At 48.2% G+C, this 23,294-nt stretch overlaps 1 protein-coding gene, 1 long non-coding RNA gene and 1 pseudogene across 3 annotated transcripts; 2 read left to right on the top strand and 1 right to left on the bottom strand.

Moving 5' to 3' along the window:
- Positions 1 to 1,157: 1,157 nt before the first annotated feature.
- Positions 1,158 to 2,491, top strand: LOC123152349 (uncharacterized). Its single transcript, XR_006476118.1, has 3 exons — positions 1,158 to 1,359; positions 1,461 to 1,521; positions 2,454 to 2,491. It is a non-coding gene; the product is annotated as an uncharacterized lncRNA (long non-coding RNA).
- Positions 2,492 to 10,521: 8,030 nt separating this feature from the next.
- On the bottom strand, positions 10,522 to 17,315 carry LOC123152348 (receptor-like protein kinase 7; annotated as a pseudogene). The gene is made up of 3 exons (XR_006476117.1): positions 16,468 to 17,315; positions 16,226 to 16,355; positions 10,522 to 10,992 (listed from the first exon to the last, which is right to left on the bottom strand). The product of XR_006476117.1 is annotated as a receptor-like protein kinase 7 (transcript).
- A 4,351-nt stretch (positions 17,316 to 21,666) lies between these two features.
- Positions 21,667 to 22,773, top strand: LOC123150133 (receptor-like protein kinase 7). The gene is made up of 2 exons (XM_044569934.1): positions 21,667 to 22,318; positions 22,418 to 22,773. The coding sequence occupies exons 1-2, from the start codon at positions 21,667 to 21,669 to the stop codon at positions 22,771 to 22,773; spliced, it is 1,008 nt and encodes a 335-aa protein (XP_044425869.1).
- The last annotated feature ends 521 nt before the right edge of the window (positions 22,774 to 23,294 follow it).

The following is a 23,294-nucleotide window of genomic DNA, read 5'->3' as shown; positions in this document are numbered from 1 at the left end:
GTAAGCAAGTTGTCGGTTCAATGGCTTGTTTTAATTTGTTGATAAACCAGCAGAAACCATGGTGTCATGTTTCTAATAACAGCATCTTTAGGCTGGTTAATGTTTGTATTGGATCCCACTACCTTTTATTTCGCTTGTTTCTTACCATCTTCCTTGCTTCTCTGGCTGTTTCACGGTTGGGACGGTGGCGTGGCGTTGGGGCTGTCTTGCGGGTCGGGCGGAGAGGGAGCACACTGAGTGGGCTTCTAAGATGGCCGAGGTGATTATTTGCTCCCTTGTTTGTCTTTCCCTTTGTGATGTGTATGTGCTCATCAAGGGCTTTGTTGTTTTTTAGGGATTTGTCTAGGGTTTCCTGGTTAATCCATTCTGATTTTGGTCTGCTCATGCTCTTGGCTTCCGGACCGTGGTGCTCAAGGTGGTCTAGCTGTCGCCGCCGCCCCTGCTCGACGATGCTGCACCCCTGCTCGATCACTTTATAAAAATAGCGTATGCAGAAGTGAAAATGAGTCAAACAGATGATCAGTGCCTCAGTCCTTCAGTACTTGAGGTATGTGTTGACTGTATTAATGCTGTTATGTTTTTAGTGGCCAATATTTCTGACGAGTGTATAAACCCACAGTTGACCATGGTCCGGATATGAGTTTAATTGGTGTCTAAGATAATTAGTAGCATGATTTTATAAAGCTCCAGTTCCATGGTTCTGAGCACTTGTGTTTAATTGGAATCACTTGTTATTATAGAACTATGTTGTTGACTATAGTTCCATGTAGCTTGAGTATTTATCTTTACTTGAAGTCTACAAGTGTTTTCTTAAGTATACCAGAACCACCTGACCAAGAATAATTAATTTCATAACTATTAAGTAAACTGAATTGAGCATTTCTTAGATTTTTTTGGTTTAGAGCTTTTATTGTCTCTTTGGTAATATGTTGGAGTTTACTTTTCCTATGGCATACGTTTATTTTGGAAGTTATTTGCATGTATACTGGTAGGCGGTTGTCTACGTGCCCCCTTATAGCTGCTTATTATCTATAAGTGGTGAATATTATTTTCCTGAGTTTAATTGTATGTATCAAGCCGCTTGGTGGAAAGACTTCCTATTGTATCTTGACATGTGAATTGAATGTTGTGGTTATATTAACATCACTCTTTGTTTTGTTGTCTACTTCTTTATTTCCCTTTGGATGGGCGCTCATGTCGGCGTGGGGCACAGCGGCCTCCGAGGGAGCCGAGCCGGCGGATGTGGAGGCTGCCGAGCGGCGGTGCTCGCGTGAAGGAGGAATATGATGATGCGTGGAGTGGCGTGGGGTACCAACCATCTCCATCGAGTGGCGGTGCTCGCGTGAAGGATGAGTTCGTGTTAGTCCCCCTATCCCAATTTGGATTTTATGGGTCTTTCAAAAAAAGTTCTTGTTAGGGATTTGAGTTTTTAACATTTAACATGCTCTCATGTAAGGTAGTAGCACTCTCTCGGCTGTGGCTGCACGTTCAACTGGCCAGTCAAGGAGCTCCAGCAAGCAGGTCCGCCTACTCTCCTTTCCCCTGAGCTCTTGCAACTACACAAATCATCTTCCTGGTATTTTCTCACTTTTGATTCACAGACTATGTACTGTAGTTAGTTCTGGTGATTATCAATTGATCTAAGACCACTGTACGTGCATATCTCAGACTTGGGAAGAATGCACATAGCCTTGCTGAGAACATAATATTGTTTCGATAATTATCTTGTTTGTGCGCTTGTTTTGATAAAACACATGGGTTATAGAGGAATTGAAACATGTTACATTGAAATCAGAGAGCATGTCGTTGTTGCTTAATTCCGCTAATCGTGGCTGTCACTGTATACCTTGAGATTCAGGTAGAAGCAATAGAATCCAAGAAAAAAATACCTACCTGCATGTGTTCCTTAGAGAGTTTGTCTTCTTCATACCTCACCATTCTTGATATATATGGTCATCTCTGTTCTGGATATCATACTCGACGGCCTCTCTTCATGGCACAAAACTGAAACTACGCCATGAATGTATTTATTCACTGAAATAGCTGATTCCAATCATTCATCAACTAGCTTTGTTTTAATCACAACAATAAGTCATGATATCTTGAAATTGCCTGATTGGTGATTATACATTTTATATGATGTTTTTCACCTGCAAGCTCTGCACTTCTTTCCTTTCAACTTCATCTCTCTTGCTTTATTTCATGAATATATTCCTCTTCTCATTCCATCATTCAGTCTGTTTGCAACAAAATCCTGATTCATAGTCTGTTTTTTTAAATGCTTGGCACATCCTAAACAAAATCCTGATTAAACGATAGGCTTGGCATATCTTTTTTGTCACTATGGTTGCTTTTATCCGCAACTGATTTCTCTGATTCCTTTCCCATGCTGTAATGCAATTGTTTTGGGCAATTCCCCAAGGCCTTATGTTTTATGTTATTGGAAACTACAGGACACCCAGCGAGTGTTTAGGATCCCACACACGACAATTCTTGGCATGCTCCTGGCACACCTTGGACTATCACCGGCTTAGTATGAACGCGTTGTTCATGAGGACGGCAAGACCCATGTTGTAAATTGTCTGTAAGCGATGTGTTGCCGTATCTTCTATGCCTAAAACATCTGTAAGCGACGTGTTGTCGTATCTTCTATGCCTAAACGTCTACATTATGCCTAAAACTTAAAGTTGTCTATGCATAGTTGTAAATTGTCTTTAAGCGACGTGTTGTCGTATCTTCTATGCCTAAGATATTTGGTGCTAACCTATCGTGAAACATGCTTTCTATGTTCATGCATTGTTAAGTAGCTTCTTATTATGTGCATACAAATGTTTGGACCGGCACCCTCGCGCCACGGCGCGATCCTGATCTAGTATGGTACAGACATGTGGTGCTAAGGGCATCTCCAGCCGCGCCCCCAGGAAGGCCTCCCCAGGCGTTTTTTTTGCGCCGGCGCCGAAAATCGGCCCAGTCGCGCCCCCAGGAGCCCAATTTTCGCCGGCCTGGGCCGAAAACAGCGCCGGCGGACCCAGGCCGAACCCGGCGCGCTGGGGGGCGCCCGGGGGCGCCGGGCGAACTTTTTTGGCGCGAAAAAGCCGCGGGCCCGCCGCGTCAGCGACACGGCTCTCTTCTCGCCCCTTCGTCGTCCTCATCGCCTCGTTTCCCGCGGCGAATCAATGCCAAAGCTGTCGCGCTGCCGCGCCGGTCAGCCTGCGCCATTGATGCCTCACGGGCGGCGCAGTGAAGGCCGGACGACGCGCGTCCCTCGCCCTCCCTCGCCCGCCACGCGTACACACGGCGGCCACGCGTACGGGCGGCGTCTCGGCCTATATAATACGCGCACCAGCGTGCTCGGCGATCACACTCTCTCGCCGTCGTCGTTCCTCCCTCTCCTCTCTCTCGCCGTCTCCAGTTCATCACCCATGGTCGAGCGCTTCCCTGGTGACGGCGCGGCGGTGAACGGCTTCGGCCGCCGCCATCTCCACGAAGACGAGGCTCGCCTCCTTTACGAGGCCGAGTACCCGGTCCCGCCGGACATGCGGGTGCCCGGCGCGTGGAGGATCAGCGCCGGTGGCGTGCCGGTGCCCCCGGTACCCACCGGCGCGGCGCGGCGTGCGGAGATCGCACGCATCCGCTCAAACCTGCCACGGGCGGCGAGGGAGGGACCTCGGTACGTCCCCGACAGCCCGCTCTGGGAGCCCTACTTCCGGCGCCGCCACGCCCAGCAGCTCGAGGCCACCAACGGTGTAGAGCCCTCCGGCAGGCTCAACTCCGCCGGCCGGCGTCGGTGGTGGGGCGTGCCCGGGCGCACGTTGGAGGCCGTCCTCGAGTACATCGAGGGCGGCAACACGCCGCGTCTCGAGTACCCCGCCCCCATTCCTTCTCAATCCGCCGGGGAAGCTCCTGGACCCCGAGGCGCCTGGAGACCGGGGGGTCCTCCTCCTCGTTCGGCGGCTCGCCCTGCCTCCGCCCCGTCAAGCCGGAGCCCCAGGGCACGCCGGTCAGCGTGCGCACCCGCAGCTCCGGCGTCCGCATCGGCGCCAACGCCTCCCCACCCACCGGTCGCTTCGTCCTCGTCGAGCCCAAGCCGGAGCCCGGCCTCCCCGCGGAGTACGAGGAGATAGCCCGGCGTGGCTTCTCCGACGAGGACGCCCTGCGGTGGGCGCGGGACGACTACCTTCGCGTTGAGATGGTCCGGCAGCGCGGGGCCCTGGAGGAGATCGCCGCCCGCAAGCGTGGGCGCGAGGACGAGCACGGCGTCATGGTCCTCGACAGCGACGACGACGACGACGCCCCCGGACCGTCCAACCCGCTGCGCCAACCGGGGGAGGGATGCAGCAGGGACGGCGGAGGCGCAGGCGGGGGCGGTGACGACGACGACGACGACGGCGGCGGCGGCAGTGACTACACGCGGTTCTACAGCCTCCTCGGCATGTAAACCTCGTGGGCGGGCGGCGAGGCGGGCGGCGAGGGAGACGGCGGGGGTAGCCCGCGGAAGTTTTTTTTTCTTTTTTTGTAAAATATGTTTAAGTTTGAACGAACTCGCCGATGTTTGCGTTAAATTTCAGTCGTGTTTGCGCCGTATTCGAATTTTTTTTAAAAAAAAAGTGGGCGCCGCGACTGGGGGACATCACGCCCCCAATGCACGGTTTAGCGCCGGCGCGCTCCCAGGGGGCGATTTTTTTCCCCTCCTGGGAGGCCAACGGCTGGAAATGCCCTAAGGGGCCCTAAAAACCCGGACGGAGGTACTAATTGTGTTTGCATGCAATCCACCTATTAACAAGCAAGTTGGTTGGCTGCTATGTTTGGATGGCACGCTAGCTGCCCATAAAATATATGATTTAATTTTCACCTCACCCAATCTCTACGCGCCTAAATCACAGTGCCACTTCTTAGGCTAGCCATAATGGGGTAACTTAGATAGTAACTTAACACATCTCAAGACAATTTTGCTTATGTGGCAAGTATTTAATGAGGAGAGAGGTGCTTGGAGTAACATAATATGTTACTGTAACATAGCGCTTCCCGATGTAAAATGAGTCTATAAGACAATAAATAAAACAAACTATGACACTACTACTAAGATACTTTGCACTATGAGGATAGTAATTTAGACTAGTGTCATGCATATGACACTAGTCTAAGTTACTCTCCACTATGACCAGCTTTAGATGCCCTATGCACCTGGATGGAGGGAGTAATAAGACTGCATTATGGAGATCAATTAGGCCTCAAATGACGTGATGACTGATTAGTACTTACATATTAAAAGAAGTGGAGTCCTTCACGTGAAATTCCCAGTGGGTTTGTGCTAGCGTGCCCAGCACCGCTACGTCTTTTCCAAGGATGATTTGACCTCCACATGAGCAACTAAACAAAATTGCAAACTAGCATTTGACCAGCGGCAACAGGGCCGTCCCATGGATATACGGGGCCCCAGGGCAATAAAAGAATAAGGGGCCCTTCTTGAGATATACTAAAAGCTCAGTTTTTCTTTTCAAAAGTAATGTAATATGGATATCCAGTATATAACATAGATTGGTGATCTTTCGACTCTAAGACTGGCAGTACCACTATTTATCAATCAAGAGAAATGCATCGGGATAGTAATGAAATAATATAGCTCCACAAAATATCGATTTCCTAATTGTCAATAGAGACATCAATTTTTTGGCACAACAAATAACCTTGTAAAAACTGGTTGCTACTTAATCATTTGTGTTACCATGTACATATGTTCTGGATCCTTCCCCAATCTGCCATGTTCTAGTACCCAAAAATTTATCACCCAAATAATAATTCACCTCTTCCAAACTATCCTACATACGGCATAGCAAAGCAAACTGTGTATTTCATGTTAATACTATGATGACAAATGGAGATTCCCTAGAAGAATTCTAGTTTTGTAAAAGTTAACAGTAATTGTCCCTTTGGAGATTATACTACTAGTAATTTCTTGAAGACAAGTCAGTAAACAAGCTGCACAAAAAATGGTTAATACAGGGATCAAAAGCACCTGGATATTGATTGATGTGGATGTAGATGCCTTGATCCGTACGCCGCAGTAGTCAGCACGAACAAAGAAGACGACACCATGAAGTGGATGAAATTTCTCCTTTCTCCTAGACTACTGCCTGAGCCCTCTGACATTTGGATCCAATGAAGAGCAGAAGAAAATCCATGAAGATTAGCGGATCTGCGATGTTTGAATCATGCGTAGAGCTATTTATCAACGAATCTTTGAATTGAAGAACGAGATTATAGGAAAGAAGAACATGCACTTTCCTGGTCGACCAAAGTCTAGGAAACGGCCAGAGCGTTGAGAAACGAAGGAGAGCTGATTGGGGAATGATTTGCGCTGTAGATATCCATTGATGACTGGCCACGACTTTGGAATCGGAGCGGGGACGCCGAGTTTGGGATTTGGCGAAGTAGAGGAGTCGCGGGTCTGGGGTCCAGTGCAAACAGATTGATTATCGATGAATTCCTTCGTGAGGTTTGCCTAATGGGCTTTTCCTTGCACGGCTCCTTGGAAAAAAATCATGTATTTTCTTTGGGCTTCATGAAGGTATACTATCTGGGCCGGGGCCCCTGCCTCCTCGGGGCCCAGGGCGGGCGCCCCGTTTGCCCGGCCTATGGGCCGGGCCTGAGCGGCAATGTCGCTACTTCAATAATAATAAAATAAAATAAAATAAAAAGAAGAGCAGAGAATCATGCCCTGTGCAAAGCTGCTGCTGATTCAGGCTCCTCGTGGTTGCTTGGGACCCGGGATCGCACGAGGCCGGCGCTCAGCCGACCAAGACGTGCCGATCTCTCGACGCTTAGCAGCTGTATGCCGCATAAATTCCTCTATCCGATGTAAGGTTGATCATAGTATGGGTAATTTAGGTACTACCTCTCTATCAGTTTACAGGGTGTGTGCGTATCTTTATGTCGTCAATTTCATCAACCTAATACAAATCATATATTACAAAAAATATATCAACATAAACTTCGGAGTTTCTACTTTCAAAAGATATAATTTTTATGTTATATAATTTATATTAGGATGATAAAATTAGCAATCTAGGTATACGCGCAGGACTTGTAAACTGAAACAGAGATAGTAGTAACATAATGCACTTCAAAAAAATGTTGATTATGTGGCAAGAAGTTAATGAGATGTGGTAACATAATATATTAATATGACATAGCGTTTCACAAGATAAGATGAGTCTACAAGCTAATAAATTAAGCCATCTATGTCACTACTATTACGTTACTTTGCACTATATAGGTATCATATGCATGACACTAGCATAAGTTACTCCCCACTATGATCAGCCTTAGGGCATCTCCAACTAGACCCGCAAAACTATGGTATACGTTCGATCGGACACTTTTGTTTATTTTTTAATCCAACACAGTCCTGTATGGATCCATGAAGTAGTTCGGACGTCCTTTTCCCGACAAAGTGGAGACAAACATGAAAGAAATATATCAGAGTCCGGACATTCACTTGACCAATCAAAAGCCTCTGCGTGTCCTCCTCTCTTCTCTCTCCCCGCACATGCATGGTCTCCTTCTCCTCTCTCTCCTTCCAACCAGATACCACACCACAATATCCCACCACATGCATGGTCTCCATCTACTTTTTCTCCTTTCAGCCGGATATTTTGCAATTAGCATTGGATGACTCCCTCCCGTATCATATCCGCGGATCACGTCCGGACACAAAAACGGACATATACCGGAGGAATTTACGGGTCAATGTTGGACATGCCCTAAGGTCGAAATCCATCCATGACGCGAAATAAAATTACGATCCGACAACAATAATTTTTAAAGAAATCAATTCGTATGGAACATATCTAATTGAAAAAATAGCACCTGATCATCCCATCGATCTATGGCGATCACCTAGCAGGACCTGCATGGGCCACTAATGCTGGTGCTAAATCCGGCATATCTCGAGGTAGAGGTCCAAATCTAGGTGTCTTGGAGCGATGGTAACATGGACACATGATTTTATCCAGGTTCAGGTTCTCTAAAAGAGATAATACCCTACGTCCTGGTTTTGATCGTATTGATATGAGGTATAGTGTAGAGTACATGTATCTACCACGAGATTGTCGTAATGAATATGAGATGATCTATTGACTAGTATGTCCACAGTTTATACAATGCACCAAAGGCCTAGGGGTCGGAAGAGTCCTCGTCTTGTGTGCTAAGTCTTGTGGAATCTCCCTTGTATGCATCTTGAGAAATCCACTAGTAGAAAACAAGGCTTTGGTCCAGACGGGTAAGGGCATTAAATCCGGTTCACTCACGAATCGGGACCAATGGGGGCATCAGTCCCGGTTCGTGAGGCCAAGGGGCCGGCCGGGCCTCGGGGGCCATTGGTCCCGGTTCCAGACACGAATTGGGACCAATGGGCCTCGCTCCTAGCCCACAACCTTTAGTCCCGGTTGGTGGCTGGAACCGTGACCAAATGGGGTCCTTTAGTCCCAGTTCTAGCCACAAACCGGGACTAAAGAGATGCCTACATATACCCTCTTGCCCGCAAGTAGAGCAGTGCACTGCTCTATTTTTTTGGCCGGCCGTGGGAGAGCTTTGTGGTGCTCTAGCTCATCTTCTATGCACATGAGGTGTTCGATGAAATGTCCGAGCCACACTTAATCTTTCTCCTCTCGAAGCTCCTTGTCCAAGCTCCATTTTTCTCAAGATTTGTCTAGGTTTGGTGATTCGTCTTGTCCCGTCCCCGTCCTCACCGCCGTCGATCGCCAGCGCCAATCTCGCCACCGACACCACCGTGGTGAGCCTCTTGTTCTTATCTTATTTTTAAAAGAAAAAAGTTCTTACTTGTATGATTTAGATAGATACTTGTGTAATTTTCTTACTTTTATTATTGTTTGTTATTATATAGTACGATGGTTTTGGTATCCGCATCTGTCGGGTCTCGTCTTGTCTATGATTCGGATATGGTATATATTATCTTTTATAACTATTTGGTTCATTTAGTGTTTATAAAAATTATGCCGACCAACGTGACATAGATGTTTTTATCTAGGAGGTATGTGAACCGGAAATTCCAACCGACCCTATTGTCGAGAGGTCAAATTTAGTTCAAGAAGAAAACAATTACCTGAAGGAAAAATTAAAAAGAATTGAGGAGGAGAAGATGAGATTGGAGTTGCATGTTGCGGATGTCGTCGATGATCACAAAATCAAGATGGATGCAATGCACTTTGAGATTAGAAAGATTAGAACATATGGCATTCATACCGAGGCTTGGTATCATTATGCAGTTGGATCAATTGTTACCTTAATTGCGATAAACTGATATTGGTATCATTTTAGTTAAGCACTCGGTACAAATCTATATTCCCAATGAAATGTGAGGTAACATTACAAGATTAATCTGACACTCTATTGCACCCTTTCTCCAGAAATAAACTGATATTGGCATCTCATAGCTAAATTCACACTTAGTGATATGATACCAGAATAATATGTTGTGATATGGACAATGATGCATAGCTCACAGGGACGCATACTCATAGGAATTACCTCATCATGAGATTTTTCCACACAATCAAAAGACTAATAACAGAGTTGAGAAGTAGCAAAAAGAAGTACATGAAAAAGGAATTACTTCACAAACACATTGATTACTGCAGTAACTTCTTCCCTTGCAAATCACCCAATCAATCGAATGTGGCTAGATATGTGTTCAGGAAATTGAAGTACTACAAGCTCATCCTGTCAATCATAACAAGACTGAATTTGCATCAATGTAAAATCTAGCCGGGTTATACATTGTTAAGTGAGTACACTATAGCACAAACAAAATACCATGCTACATACATGCTAAATCAGACACAATCTTCCTAATGAACTATTCCTAACATGAATGAAAGAATAGCAAAATGACAAGTCAAAAACTCAAGATGATCATCAACATGTACGGAGCAACTAGGTTGGAAAGAAGAGACTGAACGCACTGCGAAAAAATTAGGGCCCCTTATTTCTTTTCCCAGTGTTTTCAACACAATGTAAGGCCAAGTGTAGGTTCAACATAATAAAAAAATGTTTAGAACTTTCTAATAATAGTTAAGCTGAATTTAAGACAGTGTTATGTTAAATTCTTATAAAATATGGGAGAAGGGAACAGAACATGTAGTAAATCTGTTAGGCAGAATATTACCAAGACGGGATGAGTGAAATCAGAGGTAACCAGATGATCTGTTTGCACATCTGAAACCTGCATGACTCAAGCAGAAAATGATACTTAGGCATCATAGTAAGATGTTGCTTTAATAATACTACAAGCATAAGACATTATCACAAGCTCTCTTAGTCCATGCACACTGAATCCTAATGCCCAATGTGCTCACAAGTTGCTGGCATAAATTCTTGTATTGGTAACAAGGTCTTTGCTGCATGTATTCTTCACAAGAACGGGGGGAGTAAACTCACGTTAACAAACAAAAAAGGAGGCGATGGTTTTGCCCACAAATAATTCCAAGCCATTATAGAAGTTGAATCGAAATGCAAATAATTCCAAGCTATTATAGAAGTTGTGTGACCCTGATAACTAGGCTTGGTTGCTGATAGCACAGGCTGTGATTTGTGAATCGCAAGAAATTAGACCCAATTAACCTAAACTATGCTTATACAGTTGCAGCCCAAACAAGACAGATAAACAGATTAACCTAAACAAATGAGACCCATTCATGCATGACATGATCTTTCCAAAAAAGACAACGAGCATCATGGCAGATAGCAGGTGAGGAGGCCACGGAATGGGCTATGCCCACAGCCGCGACGGAGTCGTTTGAGAGCCATCCGCATGGAAGGCCTTTGCTTGGGATCCACAGCGGTGCAATCCACGCCCAGCCTGAACACCGTTGCCATCTCCACCATGACATCGCTTGATCTGGGATGTCCCTGTCCACAGCATTCTGGAACGCTTCCTGTTGGTTTGCCATCAGCTCAATGAAGTTGTTCCTGTTAGAGTTATAATATAAGTCATGTACCCCTTTGTATTTATCCCGTTGTATGAGGGGTTTCCTGCATATGTTCCACACCCGTACATGTATATATATCGGCCTATGGCCTCATGGGAATACAAGTTGCTTATTCCTAACATGGTATTAGAACTAGGTCAAATTTTTTTTGCACGCTGCAACTCGTGCGTTTGATCCGTCTGTTCGATTGAAGCAATCGATCTCTAACCCCGCTCGATCTCCTCTCCGTCTGCTCGATCGAAGCAGGGGGCTCGTCCCGCAGGCGCCCCCGATCTCCTCTCCAGCCGGCCGCTCGCAGGGCTCCCGCTGCCGGCCCGTCCCGATCGGAGTCGCCCAGCCGCCGCTCGCAAGGCTCCCGCTGCCGGCCCGTCCCGATCGAGTCGCCCAGCCGCCCGTCAGATCGGCCCAGGGGGCTCGTCCCGCAGGCGCCCCCGATCTCCTCTCCAGCCGGCTAACGCTGCTCCAGTCGCCAGCGCCTCCCGCTGCCGGCCCGTCCTGATCCATCGCCCTGATCTTCCGCTCGACGCTGCTCCCGTCCCTAGCCAGCGCCTGATCCCGATCTGGTCGCTCTCGTCGGATCTAAAAAAAATGTCTGCTGCATCGGGCTATGTTGCTGTCCCTCGCTGTCCGGTGATCTTTGATGGTACTAACTACACCGAGTTCACTGGCTTCATGCGCATTCACATGCGTGGCATCCGTCTTTGGGGTGTTCTTTCTGGCGAGGTCTGCTGTCCGCCACGTCCAGTTCCTCCGGTGGCCCCTACCCCGCCAACTCCATCGGTTCTTCCTACGGATGCTAATCAGGCCGCCAAGGATGCGGCTAAGGTTGCTGATGAGGCTGCTGATCGTGCTTATGATGAGAGGGTTTTGGCTTATGAGGAGGCTCTTCAGACGTATCATGGTGCTCTGTCTGCTTACACCCAGTGGCTTGATGATGATGCTCGTGCTGCAGCTGTTCTCACTGCTAGTGTTCTGCCTCAGTTTGCTTCTGAATTTCTGGGTCTTTCTACTGTCTTTGAGATGTGGACCCGTCTTCGTGAGCGCTATCAGCCCTCTGGTGATGCCTTATACCTCTCTGTGATCCGTCAGGAGCATGCTCTTCAGCAGGGTGACTCTACTGTTGATGACTTCTATGCACAGAGTTCTGCTATCTGGCGCCAGCTTGATTCTCTCCATAGTGCTGGGTGTCGTACCTGCCCCTGTTGCCAGGTTGTCCAGGCCAATTTGGAGTTTCATCGCGTCTATGAGTTCCTGTCTCGGCTCCATAAGGAGTTTGAGCCCCGGCGTGCTCAGTTGTTTGCTCGTGGCCGTATTTCTCTCATGGAGGCGCTTTCTGAGATTCGTGCTGAGGAGACTCGCTTATGTGGTGCTGGTTTGCTGGAGGTTTCCTCTGTGCTCGCTACTCGTGCTCCTACGCCACCTGCTCCATCGACCCCTTCTCGCTCGAGTGCTCCGCCGCTCTTGCCCACTCCTTCTGGAGGCTCAGGTCGCCCCCGTCCACATTGCGCCTATTGCAACAATGATGGTCATCTTGAGTCTCAGTGCTACACGAAGAAGAAACACCTGCGCAAGGCTCGATCATCATCTTCAGGGACTTCGTCATCTACCTCGACAGCTTCAGCCATTGCTTTGACTGAGCAGGATATTCTGAGACTTAAGCGTCTGCTCGTGGCTTCAGGTTCTTCCTCGACGGGTACTGCCGGTTCTGTGACTGATGCTTCCCGCACTGAGCAATCACCCTCTACACAGTCAGGTACATCCCCATGGGTTCTGGACTCTGGAGCTTCTTTTCATATGTCTTCTCATTCTTCCACTTTGTCCTCTCTTCGATCACTGGATTTTCCTATTCATGTCTTCACTGCTGATGGTACTCCACTTTCTGTTGCTAGTAGAGGCAATCTTACTACTCCTTCTTATTCTGTTCCTGATGTTGCTCATGTTCCTCGACTTACCATGAATTTGTTTTCTGCTGGTCAACTTACGGATTCTGGTTGTCGCGTCATCCTCGACGTTGACTCTTGTTCTGTCCAGGACCGTCACACGCACACTCTGGGTGGGGCTGGCCCTCGCCACCGTGATTCTCAGGGTCTTTGGGAGTTGGACTGGCTTCATGTTCCTTCTGCTGCCACCACCATCGCCAGTTCTTCCGCTTCTGTCGCCTCCGTCACTGGTTCCTTCCAGCAGTGGCATCATCGACTTGGTCATCTGTGTGGTTCTCGGTTGTCTTCTTTAGTTCGTCGAGGCCTTCTGGGGTCTGTCTCAGGAGATGTCTCTTTAGAGTGTCAGGGTTGTCGTCTTGGCAAGCAGATTCAGTTACCATATTCACATAGTGAGTCAGTGTCTAAGCGTCCTTTCGATTTAGTCCATTCTGATGTATGGGGTCCGGCCCCTTTCGCTTCGAAAGGTGGTCATAAATACTATATTATTTTCATAGATGATTTCTCTCGTTACACATGGCTTTATTTCATGACTTCTCGTTCTGAGGTGTTGTCTATTTATAAGCGCTTTGCTGCCATGGTTCATACTCAGTTCTCTTCACCCATACGTGTTTTTCGTGCTGACTCCGCAGGCGAGTATATCTCTAAGATGTTGCGTGGTGTTCTTGCTGAGCACGGGACTCTCTCTCAATTCTCTTGTCCTGGTGCTCATGCTCAGAATGGTGTGGCTGAGCGAAAGCATCGACATCTTCTTGAGACGGCTCATGCATTGATGATTGCTGCCTCTCTCCCGCCTCATTTTTGGGCTGAGGCCGTCTCCACATCCACCTATCTTATCAATATACAGCCTTCCGCTGCTCTACAGGGTGGTGTTCCTTTCGATCGACTTTTTGATCGTTCTCCCGATTATTCGATGCTTCGCTCGTTTGGTTGTGTTTGCTATGTTCTTCTTGTCCCTCGCGAACGCACCAAACTGACCGCTCAGTCTGTTGAGTGTGTCTTCTTAGGCTACAGTGATGAGCATAAGGGCTATCGTTGTTGGGATCCTATTGGTCATCGGATGCGTATCTCTCGAGATGTGACTTTTGAAGAGTCTCGTCCCTTCTACCCACGCCCATCTTCCTCGACTTTTTCAGTGCAGGATATCTCTTTCCTCACTTTTCCTGACTCACCTATCACCCCCGCCGAGACTGTACCTCTCCGCTCCACTTCCTCTCCTTCTCCACATCTAGTTGATTTGCAGCCACCATCCTCCCCGGTCTCCTCGCCTAGCATGTCCCCGGGTTCTCCACCTTCATCTCCGGTGACTTCCTCCTCGGTCTCCTCTCCCATCCTGTCACCGGATTCTACACCTTCATGTCCGGTGACTTCTTCGTCGCCACCCCCTGATTCTACCTTACCGATCCCTCCTTCTATTATTCCATCTTTTCCTCAGCATTACACTCGTCGTCCTCGACTAGTCGATGCCTCTGTGGATGGGTCGTCATCTTCCTCTCAGCCTACTTATGGCTTGTGTTCTCGTCCTCGTCCGCCTGTTGATCGCTTTGGATTTCCCACCGCTGGTGCTGCTGTTCTTGAGCCGACTTCTTACCGTCAGGCTGTTGTTCATCCTGAATGGCAGTTTGCGATGGCAGAGGAGATTGCTGCTCTTGAACGCACTGGCACCTGGGATCTTGTTTCTCTTCCTCCCGGAGTCCGTCCGATCACTTGTAAGTGGGTCTACAAGGTTAAGACTCGCTCCGATGGTTCTCTTGAGCGTCACAAAGCTCGTCTTGTGGCTCGTGGTTTTCAGCAGGAGCATGGTCGTGATTATGACGAGACTTTTGCTCCTGTGGCTCATATGACCACTGTTCGTACACTTCTTGCCGTTGCCTCTGCGCGCCACAGGTCTATATCTCAGCTTGATGTTAAGAATGCCTTTCTTAATGGTGAGCTGCGTGAGGAGGTGTACATGCAGCCACCACCTGGGTATTCTGTTCCTGATGGCATGGTATGTCGTCTTCGTCGCTCTCTCTATGGCCTTAAGCAAGCCCCCCGCGCCTGGTTTGAGCGCTTTGCCTCTGTGATCACTGCTGCTGGTTTTTTAGCAAGTGCTCATGATCCAGCATTGTTTATTCACCTTTCTCCTCGTGTCGGACTCTTCTTCTTCTTTATGTTGATGACATGATCATCACGGGGGATGACCCCGAGTATATTGCCTTTGTAAAGGCCCGTCTTAGTGAGCAGTTTCTAATATCTGATCTTGGACCTCTTCGCTATTTTCTTGGGATTGAAGTCTCTTCTACTTCTGATGGCTTTTTTATATCCCAGGAAAAGTATATCCAGAATCTTCTTGCTCGTGCTGCTCTTACTGACGAGCGCGTTGTTGAGACTCCTATGGAGCTCAATGTTCACCTCTGTGCTACTGATGGTGATCCTCTCCCTGACCCGACGCGTTATCGTCATCTTGTTGGCAGTCTTGTCTATCTAGCTGTCACTCGTCCGGACATCTCTTATCCGGTTCATATTCTGAGTCAGTTTGTCTCTGCCCCCACCTCGGTTCACTATAGTCATCTCCTTCGTGTTCTTCGATATCTTCGAGGCACGATCTCTCACCGTCTATTCTTTCCTCGCTCCAGTTCTTTACAGCTCCAGGCCTATTCGGATGCTACGTGGGCTAGTGATCCTTCCGATCGCCGTTCACTTTCTGCTTACTGTGTTTTTCTTGGTGGTTCTCTCATTGCCTGGAAGATGAAGAAACAGCTTGCAGTTTTCCGTTCAAGTGCCGAGGCTGAGTTGCGAGCAATGGCTCTTTTGACGGCAGAGGTGACTTGGTTACGGTGGTTACTTCAGGATTTTGGTGTTTCTGTCACTACACCGACTCTGCTTTTATCTGACAGTACAGGTGCTATTAGCATTGCATGCGATCCTGTGAAGCATGAGCTCACCAAGCATATTGGTGTTGATGCTTTCTATGTGTGCGCTGCTGTGCAGGATCAGGTTATTGCTCTTCAGTATGTGCCTTCCGAGTTACAGTTGGCGGATTTCCTGACGAATGCTCAGACTAGAGCACAACATGGCTTTTATCTCTCCAAACTCAGTGTTGTTCATCCACCATGAGTTTGGGGGGGGGGGGGGGGGTGTTAGAGTTATAATATAAGTCATATACCCCTTTGTATTTATCCCGTTGTATGAGGGGTTTCCTGCATATGTTCCACACCTGTACATGTATATATATATATATATATATCGGCCTATGGCCTCATGGGAATACAAGTTGCTTATTCCTAACAGTTCCGTGCCCAATTCGCCAAATGACCATCTGCTCCAGCTCCACTGGACTCCTGCCCCGTGACAATCACCAGCAGCAGCACACCATAGCTGTAAGTGTCTACCTTCTCCGTCATAGGGTTTGTCGTGTTCCCATATTCTGCAGTTAATCATTATTAGCACTAGTTATAAGACCAGGCTAGTTAAGATAGTACTGCCTACAAAAAAAGTTAAGACATAATTCCATTGCGCACATCAATCGCCCAACGTACCTGGAGCTGCGTACCCAAAGTTACCAGGAGGCAGATCAGTGATTGGTAACGGTTGGCCGAGCCTGGCCATGTTCATCTGTGCATCATCAAAACCGGCTATCACAGGCTTGAAAGTATGATCAAGCAAGATGTTGTTAGGGCTGATGTTGTGGTGGACAACAGGCTTATTGCATCCGTGGTGCAAGTGGGAGAGCCCTTGTGCCACGCCAGTGGCGATGATGCTCCTCTTTGGCCAGCTCAGCGGCTGAGCAGCACCCATCGGTTGGTGCAGCCAAGATTGAAGGCTGCCGTTCACCGGATATCTGTAAACGAGCATGATCGCGTCTTCCCTTCGAATGTGGTCTACGACTTTGATGATGTTGTCATGACAGATGTTGGCTAAGAGGTTCATCTCCGACTTGCAGCGGTTCTTGACATTTTCGTCCACTTGCAGTGCTGGGTTCTCGTTCTGGAACTTCTTGGCAACCAGCGTACCAATGCCCTGAGCATGGACTAAGTACACCTGTTTGTCCCTCCATGTCTTTCTGCTAGCAAAAATGCTTGTCAGGTTATCTTCAGTAAGGTTGTCGACTATGGCTTGTTCATTGAACACAATAGGCTGCGCCGCCGCAAGACGGCTCCAGAACTGCATTCTCTCAGTGGCCGGGCCGGGTAGCACGTGAAGAGGTTTGTGTCAAGGGTGTATCAACCAAATTTTCTCGTGGGTGGGCGATATTCCCGGTAACCACGGTTACCGAGAAATACCGAACAAATTTTAGACGAAATTTACAATTGAATTTTGAATTCAAACAATTTTAAATTAGATACAATAATATCTTGAACTAATGCCATTCATAAAAGGGGTAGTAGCTCAGTGGTACCTCAACTACGTGCGCGAGTTATGTTGAGGTCGCGAGTTTGATTCTTTTAGCCGTCATTACTACCTATTCTGAAAAATAACAAAAAGAACAAAATAGATACAATAATATCTTGAACTAATGCCATTCATAAAAGGGGTAGTAGCTCAGTGGTACCTCAACTACGTGCGCGAGTTATGTTGAGGTCGCGAGTTTGATTCTTTTAGCCGTCATTACTACCTATTCTGAAAAATAACAAAAAGAGGTTTGTGTCAAGGGTGTATCAACCAAGGTTTTGGATCCCAAATAGGCAAATTTTCTCTCAGAACAAAAAGAACAAAAGCAAGAGCGGAAGGAGGACTAGAACCAGCTACCTCTCGAGGCGCATAACAGATGGTTACCACTACGCCAGAGTAAGGGCACTTTCTACATTGAGAAACAAAGATAATTTATTAGACCCTGATCATTCAAATTCAAATTATTCAAAAATTTCGGTATTTTTTGCTTGGGATAGGTATTTCTCGTGGGGCGCCGAGAAACGTGGTAACTGCCCAGTATCCGTTTTTCTCGGGCGGTACCCAAAACCATGGTATCAACCTGCAAACACATTACTGTATTTGTTAGTACCCACTACTGTAGTACTCTCCCAGCTCCTCTTTCTCCAAAGATATACAGAGATCCATGCTTGTAGTTAGTTTGATACCCAAGTGTTGAGAGCAAACGACAAATGAATGATGAATCTGACGAATTTGTGTGCCTTCTGAAACAGTGCAGAATTTTATTTCAGTTACTCTAAAACAATCAGAGCATGCTATTTTTGGCGGTGGTGCGCAAGTTTATAATGCAAATGATGTTAAAATACTCAAATTAATGAAACTACTGAAAATGTTACTCCCTTCGTTTCTTTTTACTCCGCATATAAAATTTGGTCAAAGTCAAACTACACAAAGTTTGACCAAATTTATATAAAAAAATATGAACATCTACAATATTAAAACTATACAGTATGAAAATATATTTCGTGGTGCATCTGATAATGTTGATTTTATGTTGCTAATGTTTATATTTTTTAATATAAAGTTAGTCAAATTTTACAAAGCTTGACTTTGCCCAAACCTTATGTGCAGAGGTAGTACAAGGATGGAACTACTGAAATGATGTTAAAATACTCAAATTGCAGGAAAGATACAGGGATCAAATTAATGGCATGACGAGTTAGCCGGTGAAGAAGAGGGCAGGGCAGCTGGGGAAGTGGTGGCATGAAATTAGTTGAGGGGAAACGTAGAGGAAGGGAAGAGGAGCGTGCGCACGAAAGGAATTTGACTGTAGATCATCGGCGATGGAGATCGAGAGGCGGCGGCGGCGGCGGTCGGAGTCGGGGGAGGAGCGCTGGGCGGGAGCTCCAAGCGGTGAGGAACCAGACGTCGACGGAGGAGTCGTGGTCCCGTCCGACAATGTACTCGTGCCGTACCGGCGGCGTGTGCGGCGTGCGTTTGGCCGCCTCCGACGACGGCACGGGCACGAGCAGGGGCCGCAGCCTCCTCTGTCCCCGTCCCAACTCGGCTGCGCAACAACGGCGTCTCCCACCTCTCCGGCCGCATCATCTCGCCCGGATCCACTCGGCGGACCCCAACGCCGGCGCCGGAAGACCAGACGAGGGAGGTGTGGTCTGCTCTAAGCTTGATGCAAACCCTCGTCAGCTTCGAGGAAGTATGGTGCTGGTGCTGAGGGGTGGACCCATCCTGTCATACTGCCTTGAAATTTCGGACCAGACCCAAATCTAAACCTAATTGTAACAATAAAACAAAATGGCTCCTGGAATCCGTGAAATCGTAGAACCAAGGTTTTACTATTGCTACCACGTGATGGCGGCGAGGCCCGGCTCCATCTTTGACTTGACGTAGCATGGGGGAGCCGAGGACGAGGCGCGTCGGCCGCCCTCGTTGATGACGATGCCGGCGCTGCGCGTGCGCCGGTTGAGCGGAGTCTCCGCGGCGGGCTCGGCCTTGATGCCGAGCAGCACCCGCGAGCCGGAGGAATGGGAGGAGGAGCGGGAGGAAGACTGAGAGGATGAGGAGGAGGAGCTGAACCTCCTCGGCGCCCATTGCCCGGCGCTCTGGCGTGGGGGCGTGGCGGCCGCCGCGGCAGGGTATGCCAGCGGTGGGTTGTTGCCACCCTCGAGGTACGCCAGCACCTCGTGGAGCGTGCGGCCGGGCTCGCCCCACCATACACGGTGCCAGTCGCTGTTCTTCAGGCCGCCCACCCCCGGCGCCCCGTGGTGGACACCAGCCGCTGCGCCTACCGGTGCTAGAAGTACGCCGCCCATGACGCGTGGTTGTCGGCGGCGTACTGGGGGAGGGCGCGCTACTCCTTCAGCAGGGACGCTCTTACGCGGTCGACCTCGGCGGCGAAGATGTCGGGGCACGCGTCGACGTCGGGCACCGGAGGGATGGAGACGCCCCCGTTGCTGAGCCTCCACCCCGTCGACCCGGCGCGCATGTCCGGCAGCGCCGGGATGTTGGCCTTGAAAAGGAGGTACGCCTCCCACTCGTGAAGCAAGCGGCGGCCGAAACCGTTGGCCGCCGCCCCATCGTCGGGGAAGCGTCCGGCCATCAGAGGAAAGGGAAGGGGAGACCGACAGAGCTTGGCGACGGAAGAGAGGGAGGCAGAGCTCGGCGGCTGGTTTGGACTCGGACTGGTGTGGACAGCGGCGAGGGGGAGCCGCTGGTTTTATAGCCCCGCGTTGTGTGTACGCGTGGCGGAAGAGGAGACGTCGTCGCGCCCGTGAGAAATCAATGACAAGGCTGACCGGCGGCAGCCTTGCCATTGATTCTCCGCGAAAAACCGAGGCGTTCTGGGAAAGCTGAGGCGTGTGCCGCTGACTCGGCGGGCCCATGGCTTTTTCGCGCCAAATACAGTGACCCAGTGGCGGAGCTTGCGCATAATCCAAGACGGTGCCATTAGCTGAAGGGAGGCAAAATAATAGAGAAGAAGGGGCTAATCTTTAGTTTAAACATTAGTTAGGCCTAAAATAGAGCATATTCTTCTATGGATGTAAAAGTTAAGGGGGGGCCATTGCCCCAGTTGGTCTACACGAAGCACCGCGCCACTGCAGTGACCATCTTTGTTGGCTTGTGCCTTGTGAAACAGTGTGTAGAACAGAAGCTGAAACACTGTGATGAACATTTGTCAGGATTTGTTGTGCACAGTGATGAACACTGTGATGAACATTTGTCAGGATTTCTTTTGCGGGGGTGTAGCGTTGTAGTTGTACAGTACAGAAAAGAAACAGCACAGGTCCGGATTTGTTGCGCAGAGGTTTTTGCTGCTCACGCCGCTGTGCCCATTCTTCTGGCGATCATTTGTGTGTTTCGTGCGCAACTTGTGCTTAATACTAGATCCAGCACTGGTGCAGTACTGCCTCAAACTTGGGGCTCTAGTGCTGTTGAAAATAAATAGTAGTATTGTTTTCCTTTGGTGCTCGGCCGCACGGGCTATATATATATAGCTTTACCTGCCTTTGCTTAATCATCATTCATCAGAACCCATCAAGAAGCTTACTAGTTTTATCATTTTGGTGTTGCGACGGCGGCGGGGAGCTTCTTAAGCGGCGTGTACCCAGGAGAGGATTCCAGGTACCTACTTCAAGTTGGTCAGAATGCAAACTTGGTTTCAAATTCGTCATATGCCTTGTCAGCATCCCACTTCCGTTGCCCTCTTGTGCACATATCACTCTGTTCTAAGCCTTGGTTTCAACAGCCCCAACACCAGAGCAGCAGCCAGCAGGTGTGAAATGCCATCTGGGTTCTACTTCCTCTGTACCATAATATATTATGTCATTTTAGCAGCTCAGGTTCAACTGCTAAAACGACATATATTATGGAACGGAGGGAGTAAATGCTATCATGTGATTTGAACCAGCTGCTGAATCCTAGCGAGCAGAGCATGTACTGTTCATCATTCCTATCACATGATCCACTTCACATATTATAGGTTGCAAGGATGGGGTACTAATAAGCGTAACATTCTGTTGAAAATATAGCAATGTACCATCATTTCAGTAATAATTTGATTTGATCCTTGTAGTATCATATTCATACATGAAGATTACAACTGCGCACCACCACCAAAAATAGCATCTTCTCATTTCCTTAACTGAAAGAACCATATCAAAAGCCACGCTTCTTCTAAGAGTTCACTACTCTCTGTGGCTTGCTGTCAACACTTGGCTCAAACTAATTGTATACATGCATCTCTCTTTATCTCTTGATAGTTTTCAATTCAATGTATATAATCGAGATAGTACAACTGAATACAATTAATTAATGCTCCAGCAGGTTGACACACGCCCTTGAAATCTAGAATGAGCCCGCAATTCTGGCAGAGGAGATGCCCTGTGGTGACCCTGCCTGTTGAATACAATGAACAAGGCATAGTTGACAACCTTACTGAAAATAATGCGACAAGGGTGTGGACTAGCAGGAGGACATGGGAGGACGAGCAGCTATACCTGGTCCATGATCAGGGCACCGGTCTTCCTACTACTCTGGTCGTCAAGAAGTTCCAGAGCGTGAACCCAGCTCTACAAGTGCACGACAGTGTCAAGTACCGCTACAATTCGGAGATGTTCCTGTTAGCCAGCAATTCTCACGACAACATCATCAAAGTCGTAGACCTCATCCAGCGGGAAGACGCGATCATGCTCGTTTACGAGTATCCGGTGAATGGCAGCCTTCAATCCTGGCTGCACCGGCCGGTGGAGATCGGTCGACCTCTAGGCTGGCCGGAGAGGAGGGCCATCGCCATCGGCGTGGCCAAAGGGCTCCGCCACTTGCACCATGGATGCAATAAGCCGATTGTCCACCACAACATCAGCCTTGAAAACATCTTGCTTGATCAGAATTTCAAGGCCGTGATAGCCAGTTTCGGCGATGCGCAGATGAACATGGCTGGGCTCGGCCAGCCGTTGCCGATCACGGACCTGCCTCCTGGTAACTTCGGATACGCAGCTCCAGGTACTTGCATTGGGCGATCGATGCGCGCATTGAAATCCAATCTTACCTATACCTTGCTCTTTTCACCAGTAGTACTAACTAATAAATGATTAATTGCAGAGTATGGGAGAGCGACGAATCAGGTGAGTGAGAAGGCAGACATATACAGCTTTGGAGTGCTGCTGCTAGTACTAGTAACGGGGCGGGTGGCCAATGGACCTGGAGTGAATGGTCTATTGGCAACTTGGGCACTGAAGAACTGCAATGAACTGATGGCAAACAATCTGAAAATGTTCAAGATTACTGTGGACAAGGGCATCCCTAGTCAAGCGCGATACATGAAGGAGATGGCGACCATGTTCAGGCTGGGCGTGGATTGCACCGTCAGGGATCCACAGGAAAGGCCTTCAATGCTGAAGGTTCTGGAACGACTCTGCCGTGGGCGTTCTCCATTCCGTGGCCTCCTCACCTTCTAATTACCGCGAGGTCACCTGAAATCTTACAAAGTTCCAGTCGGTTATTTTTCCCTCGGATTGATCGTCCTGATTTTTGGTGTGTTTAAGCCTTCTGTTGTGGTATTTGATGGGGGCCTCTGCTACTTCTTGATCAGCATGGGCATCCCTTCAGTGCTTGTTGTTCTGGCTGTACTCCGCCGTTGCCTGTTGGTTTGAGCTTCAAAGAGTAATGGAGACTCTTTTGATCTCATCTTCAGATGATGTCGGTATTTATATTGTGGTTGTATCGGTCTCATATTACACGCTGTTGTTTATGCAATCCCCAGGAAGTGCAAATTCAGAAAACTGCAGCAGGGGAACTCCTCTCGCTCTGTATCTGGAATTAGTAAGATCGACGTACATTTCTTTCTGTATGTTCAGTGCTGATGCATGATGGGGAAATTGTTTGCATTTGAATTCAGTTTCTCCAAACTACACATCCAGTATTTGGTAGTACATCTCATTGTCAGTGTAGAATGAGTGCCAGATTTATTTATTTTTTT

The sequence above is a fragment of the Triticum aestivum genome, chromosome 7A (assembly GCF_018294505.1).
Source record: "Triticum aestivum cultivar Chinese Spring chromosome 7A, IWGSC CS RefSeq v2.1, whole genome shotgun sequence".
Lineage (NCBI taxonomy): Eukaryota > Viridiplantae > Streptophyta > Magnoliopsida > Poales > Poaceae > Triticum > Triticum aestivum.
Note: the sequence above shows the minus strand (reverse complement) of the source record. Positions and strands in the feature narration are given on the sequence as shown.